A 6,234-nucleotide genomic window follows, 5' to 3' on the forward strand; every position below is an offset into this window, starting at 1 on the left:
CTGGCCTTCAACCCAATCTGGTTCTTACAGTTGGATGTTTCAACCCAGCTACAGCTCTTCCATACCCCCATACAGCTCACACTTGGTTCAGTAAGGGCTGAGACCTAGCCTAGTCTGTCACACATCTCTCCCCAGTCCTCCAGAACACCAGATGATATTGGAGTCTGGCCCTGCTTGGTGCTTCCAGTCCCAGTCCACACTTGTGCCAAGGGAGATTACAATCGTATCCTGATCAGAACACAGCCCCCAATTCCAGCCCATGCGCTCCTTAGTGGAAAACTCAACCCAGCTAGGGTGTCCCTTTGTTCCCCAAGTGGGCCTATTCCCAGCCTTAGATCACGTGCAGGCCAGTGGTCGTTCTGTCTCAGCTTGGCACAGCCCCTCACCTGTCCTGGCCCCTTGGATGCTGTAGCTTAGTGTCCCTGCCTCACACAGATCGTAGGTGCAAGGACCTATGTGGCATGACATGTGCTCCAACCTGATTTCTGTTGTTTCTTGTGAGTTAAGGTTTGTTCAGCCCTGCCCATTCTGCACCCTTCCAGTGGCAGCCCGGCCCACCCCACATCTTGTTTAAGGATGCACATTCAGGTGCTGCTGCCTGACCTATGCTGACTGTTGGTTCCTTTACCCGTGAGAGATGGCAGATGTCATGGTCACACCTAGCTTAGACCATTGCAACCCCAGCTTGCAAGCTAACCAGGGGGACTTGAATCCCAGAGGTTGGGCCCACACAACCCCACAGAGTCTACCCACAGATCAAGTTCTCTTGCGTGCTGGACAGAGTCTTGATCCTGCCAAATGTGATCACTCCACAACTCCACCACCCAGTCGAGTAATGCTACCTAACACTACCAAAGAGGCCCCCATCCATAGCTTTGGTGTGGGCTGGTGTGTGATGTTCTTTGCTAATAGCCCATCTCTGTATTCCTAATTGAGCTGGTGAATCTGTCTAACCCAAATTATCTTCTGGACACTTCCCTCCAAACCACCAGGTCTCAGTCCCCACGCATGCCTGAATCTTTCATGACACTGTCACAGGGAATCACCGAAAATTCACTTCTCACCTACACTCAAATTGGCCTTAGTCATGGGTTTCCCAGGTAGCAACTACATATCTTAAAAACCCCATGGTTCGCCACCGGACAGCCAGCAGGCAAAGCCTGGCACCAATTGGTGCACTGGCCGGCCTAGTGAAGACTGAGGATTCGTTCACTGCCTTCCCGCAGTATCTTTGGCGTGAGTCGCCAGCATTGGGTCCAACCTGGCAGGAGCACACACCACAGTCACCATACTGCAGGGAGTAGCAAATGCCCCCAACCCCAAGCAACGAACCCCTTTCAAACTGGCCCAGCCACAAGATCTTAGAATGGTCAGAGCTTCAATGAAAGGTTTTCTCTCTAGAGCCAGAGGTCCTGTGATCTGTTTATGGTCTTCTCTGGTGGGCCCCAGTGTGTCACCTGGCTCCCATGCTCCTGCACCTGTAGACCTTGGGGGCCTTATTGATCCTTGAACCTAGGAGTGACAAGTGGGCAGGAGTCACCTAGGACGGCAGGCACACAGAGGCTCCCCCAATTTCCCCTGGCAGGGAGCTTGGCACCTCCCCTGCTGGTGTGTCATTGCCTGTTGCCCTCTGCATGGCTTTGTAGTGTCCACTGTGCTTCTTCGCTATCACACAAACATTTTCCTCTCCTCATGTGGGTCTCCCTGTTGGTCTGAGGAAGCAGACATTGCCATAAATCCACTGCTCCACTGAGGGGCCAGCTCAGGAAGTAGCTTTTCTGCTGGTCTCAGCCAGCTGGGCAGGGGTTTCTGTGCCTGGGAGCTGAGAGGTTCACATCTCTAGAGGGAGGAGGGGGAGGTGCCTTCCAGGGCACACGTGAGGCTGATGGGCACTGCCTGTTCAGCTCCCAGCTCAGTGACTTTAGACATGGTTCCAAGTGGCCTCATTTCTCAGGCATCATCTCTCTGTCCACACAAGCTCCAACCTGAGCAAGAGGCTGATGGAAGAGCCATCTTAGACCACCCAGCTCTGAGGCCCGTGGCTGCAGCGCTGAGTCCCCTCTTCTCTGGATATCCAGCACTGATGGGCAGAGCTGCCCATCTTCCCAATGGCAGCCAGGCACAGCACACCCACCTGGTGTGCTCTGGTTGCTCAATGGGAACTTTTGTGACATGTGGACCAAGAACATATGGGAGTCTGGGAAGTGACCTGAGAGACCTGAGGGGAAATGACCTGAGGGACTTTGCCAGGTGTGTGCCTGGCTTTGTCCTCCCCCTGGACCGCAGCCCGGGAGGCTCAGCATAAATACAGCCTCCTCTCCCAGGCAGGGGCAGGCAGCTACATAGCTCTGTGTCCCCAGCACCTGCTGAGGGCTGCTCCAGGGAGAGACTTAAAACCAACCATTGTGCTAAGAGACTGTAAGTGCCTTTCAGAGAGAATTCACCTGTTGTGGTTGCTGATGCTGGGTTGGACATTGGGGGACACTTGGAGCAGACTCTTTCTGCAGGACAGATGCCCAAGGGGAGGGGTTCTGTCTGCAGGTGTCTGATATTCTGTCTCCTGGCCTTGCAGCACCATGAAGCTCCTCACAGGCCTGTTCCTTTGCTCCTTGGTCCTGGCAGTCAGCAGCCACCCCTGGATCGACTTTGTGGGTGAGGCTATGAGAGGTAAGGTTGATGGAGGAAGGCCCACATCCTAAGGCTCAGCTGTGGTCCATCTGAGGGATACTGGGAATTCCCTGGCGAGCCTTTGGAACTGTGGTGTGCAAGGCCCTTCCACTGTGCCTGCACAGCCTGAGGGAGTGAGCCCAAATGTGGTCTTGGCATCAGGTTCCCAGTCTGTCTCCAGCAAAGGCAGACACATCTGAGAGCCATTGGCTTAAACCCAGCAGAGGGACATGAGAGGCCGCTAGGATGCAGGAGTGGTACCCAGGCTGTGATGATCCCAGCTGGAAGTCAGGAGAGCTTGTTCACTCTTTCACTCCTCCCCAAGTAGCTCCAGTATTTCTTTCTTCATTTTCAAATTGTATCATTCATTTCCTGAAAATCATAGTGACAGAGAAACTAGAAGATGCAGAGAGAGTCATAGTGAGAGATAGAGAGAGAGAGAAAGACAGGAAGACAGAGTGTTGTCTCTTGTGTACTGGTTCACTCCCCAATGATGTCTGCAGCAGGGCATGGGCCAGGATGCAGCCAGGAGCTGAAACTTGTAAGAGTTTCCCACATGGGTGGCATGTTCCATGTACATGAGCCATCTTTCCTTGCTCAGCAGGAAGCTGGATTGGAAACATAATATCTGGAATGTGAACTTGCACTCCCATATCAGATGTAGGTGTCACAGGTATCAGGCTAACCTGTTGCCACAATGCCAGCCACTAGGGGTTGTCCATTCCTCATCTCAACGTGCACCTGATGTTCCTCTCCTCCTCAGGGTCCTGGGACATGTGGAGAGCCTACTCTGACATGAAAGAAGCCAATTTCATAAATTCTGACAAGTACTTCCACGCTCGGGGGAACTATGACGCTGCCCAAAGAGGCCCTGGAGGAGTCTGGGCTGCTGAAGTGATCAGGTACCAGGGGTTGCTGGGAGGGCAGGGTCAGGGAGCAGAGCCTGAATGTCCTGCAGCAGAGGTGTGCTGTGCTTTGATCCCTGTTCACCCTTGCTCTGCTGACCTTCCGCTGCGGGTCTTGCTCAGGGTAGACTTTGGTGATGACCAGGGAAGATGGGCGAACCTACTTCCCAGAAGGGAACCAGGACCATGGAGCGATTCCCTGGTTTCCCTCCTTCTTTGCTGCTGCTCATCCAGCCCAAACATGCATGGGACTGAGCGGGACTGTCTGGCAGGGCCAGTGCTCTTGTTCCTCTAGCCTGGGCTGTCCCAGGCTCTTCTTGGAGCCCAGGCTTACCCAATGATATGGGGAAGTGACTGTGGCTCAGCAGGCTGCTGCTAATTGTCTTGCTGCTGCTTGGATTGCAGTGATGCCCGAGAAAATTTGCAGAAATTCCTGGGCCGAGGGGCAGAGGACACAGAGGCCGACCAGGCTGCCAACCGCTGGGGCCGCAGCGGCAAAGACCCCAATCACTTCCGACCCGAGGGACTGCCTGACAAGTACTGAGCAACCTGCTGTTAGCCCCATTGGCCCAGGACCCAGAGTGTTGAGTTCAACACCCTGTTGTGTCAAGAAGCTGGTGGAAGGAACATAACTGGTGTCTGTCTAATAAATGTTCAGGTGACTGAATGTGTTTTAATTGCATTTTTCTTCGTGGTGTGGTCTGACCGGCACAAAGGGCGATCAATGGGCATTATGATGAAGGTCAAGACTAGGCCTGTGTTTTGGCTGGGGAGATATCATCTCAGCTCCCCTGCCCACACACGCACACATTGTATTTCCCCACTCATCCAGAAGAACCAGACCTGCTCTCCACTGGTCCCTTTTGTGGTATCCTTGCCTTTTGCAGGCCTCTTCCATGTGTAGGTCTTCTCCATTGCTTCCAACTCTCTCTATCTCCTTTCTGCCTCCCAGTTTCTATCCTCAGTGTCTTCTGTAGATCCGGGGAGACACCCTGGAGAACTGGACTGTGGAATCCTGTTTGCTTACTTCTCATTCTGCCATTCACTTCTCTGCAACTCCTACAAATCAAATAGTGATCAATTTCCTTCCATGCCAGCTCAGAAGCAGCTTCAACACAATATCCCTCCCCTCTTTTCACAATGACTCAGGTGAAAGTTTCCAGGAGCCAGCTCTGTCAGGGAAAGTAGGCATTGTGACCACACCGTGAGCACCAGTCCAAAAACCTGTGCTACCCTGGAAATGCTGAGAGGTCTTGTGAGGAGCTAAGGGATCCTTCTGCATCCCTTGCCAAAGCAGAAACACCTGCAGCATGATGCTTCCTATTAAATAAAAAAAGCCTGCTCATCGATAGAAATGTTTTGATTTGGGCCCGGTGTGGTGGGCAACTGGCTAAGGTCCTCGCCTTGAACGCACTTGGATCCAATATGAATTCCGGTTTAATCCCAGCGGCTCCACTTCCCATACAGCTCCCTGCTTGTGGCCTACAAAGGCAGTTGGGGATGGCCAATGTTTTGGGATCCTGTACCCGCATGGGAGACCTGGAGGAAGTTCCTGGCTCCTGGCTCTGGACTGGCACAGCATTGGCTCTGGATTGGCACAGCTTTGGGCCATTGTGGTCTCTTGGGGAGTGAATTATTGGATGCAAGTTCTTCCTCTGTCTCTCCTCCTCTCTGTATATCTGACTTTGCAATAAAGATAAGTATAATCTTCAAAAAAAGAAGTGATTTGATTTGGTTAAATCACAGATGTTGTATGTGACGCTGAATCATGAATTTCTGGTTAAACCAATTATCTGCTTTTCTAATACTACCATTCTAAGGGACCTAAAGCATTAGTGGCTGGTGCGTGGACTATATTCAAGTATTACATCCAAAAATCATGTGCTGGCTTGTTTGTTTTCACAGTTACAGAAACTTGGAAAACTGGCTTTCACCACTCTTACTTATCATCCATTCGCTTAGCCTTGCTTCATTTCTCTTCATTTCACAAAAATCAAGATCAATGGGTCTGTCATCGTGAACATTCTCAAATCACCACTGCAGATCCCTTCCAACGTGGGGATAAGTCTCTGTACCACACTCGAGCTCAGCGTGCTGTGCACAGGTCTGGCTAGCCACTTACCAGCACTGCCCCCCGATTCCAGGGAGCGGCCCCTCTACCCTTCATACCCTCCAAGCCCCTGTCCTCCCGGACTCGGTCTTTGTCTATTAGAGTTCATGCCTTTTGATGGATGTGAATACAAATGGGAGCATCCCTACTTTGTATTCATGGTTTTTTTTTCTTCAGGAGAAAAGTATGCTCATCTTTCCTATAAGAGTTCTCTTTAATTTCACTTTCAATGCAAAAGTGCATGCAGCACTTTATTTATTTTCTTTGATCTCCATCTCTGCCCTTTGCCCATATTTTGATACTTAAGCTGGACCCAGTACACTTCTTTGCCAGTTGGGCATGTTCATCTTTGTCAGTAGAGGGCGCTAGATGGACAAGCAGGGAATGAAGCCGTCTGTTCTGGGTCTTGTGAGCTTTGCCTCGTCCTGGTTCCTGTGGGATAGATAACTCTTCTCATGGCAGGAGCCTGGTGGCACTCACTCTCAGGGTTCTTGTTGGTATTCCAAGGCTGGTGCAGCTTCCCAAGGAGTTCAGGGGCTGCCTACTCAGCTT

At 51.7% G+C, this 6,234-nt stretch overlaps 1 protein-coding gene across 2 annotated transcripts; it reads left to right on the plus strand.

Annotated features, from left to right (window-relative positions):
- The first annotated feature begins 2,576 nt into the window (after window positions 1-2,576).
- Window positions 2,577-4,239, plus strand: LOC121161812 (serum amyloid A-1 protein-like). Of its 2 annotated transcripts, none has more exons than XM_040988442.1 (3): window positions 2,577-2,667; window positions 3,431-3,578; window positions 4,065-4,239. In XM_040988442.1, the coding sequence occupies exons 1-3, from the start codon at window positions 2,577-2,579 to the stop codon at window positions 4,114-4,116; spliced, it is 291 nt and encodes a 96-aa protein (XP_040844376.1). In that variant the 3' UTR covers window positions 4,117-4,239. The 2 variants fall into 2 exon arrangements, with proteins under 2 accessions (XP_040844376.1, XP_040844374.1); XM_040988440.1 differs by having other exon boundaries at window positions 3,431-3,569; window positions 3,978-4,239.
- The last annotated feature ends 1,995 nt before the right edge of the window (window positions 4,240-6,234 follow it).

Source organism: Ochotona curzoniae, unplaced genomic scaffold (assembly GCF_017591425.1).
Source record: "Ochotona curzoniae isolate NIBS_2020 unplaced genomic scaffold, NIBS_Ocur_1.0 contig_4877, whole genome shotgun sequence".
Classification (NCBI taxonomy): Eukaryota; Metazoa; Chordata; class Mammalia; order Lagomorpha; family Ochotonidae; genus Ochotona; species Ochotona curzoniae.

Bases quoted from the DNA above. Each gene is read 5' to 3' on its own strand.
- LOC121161812 (XM_040988440.1), top strand. From the start codon at position 2,577: ATGAAGCTCCTCACAGGCCTGTTCCTTTGCTCCTTGGTCCTGGCAGTC. The intron at 2,668-3,430 runs GTAAGGTTGATG...TCTCCTCCTCAG, and splicing joins TGTGGGTGAGGCTATGAGAG to GGTCCTGGGACATGTGGAGA. The intron at 3,570-3,977 runs GTACCAGGGGTT...CTTGGATTGCAG, and splicing joins TGGGCTGCTGAAGTGATCAG to TGATGCCCGAGAAAATTTGC.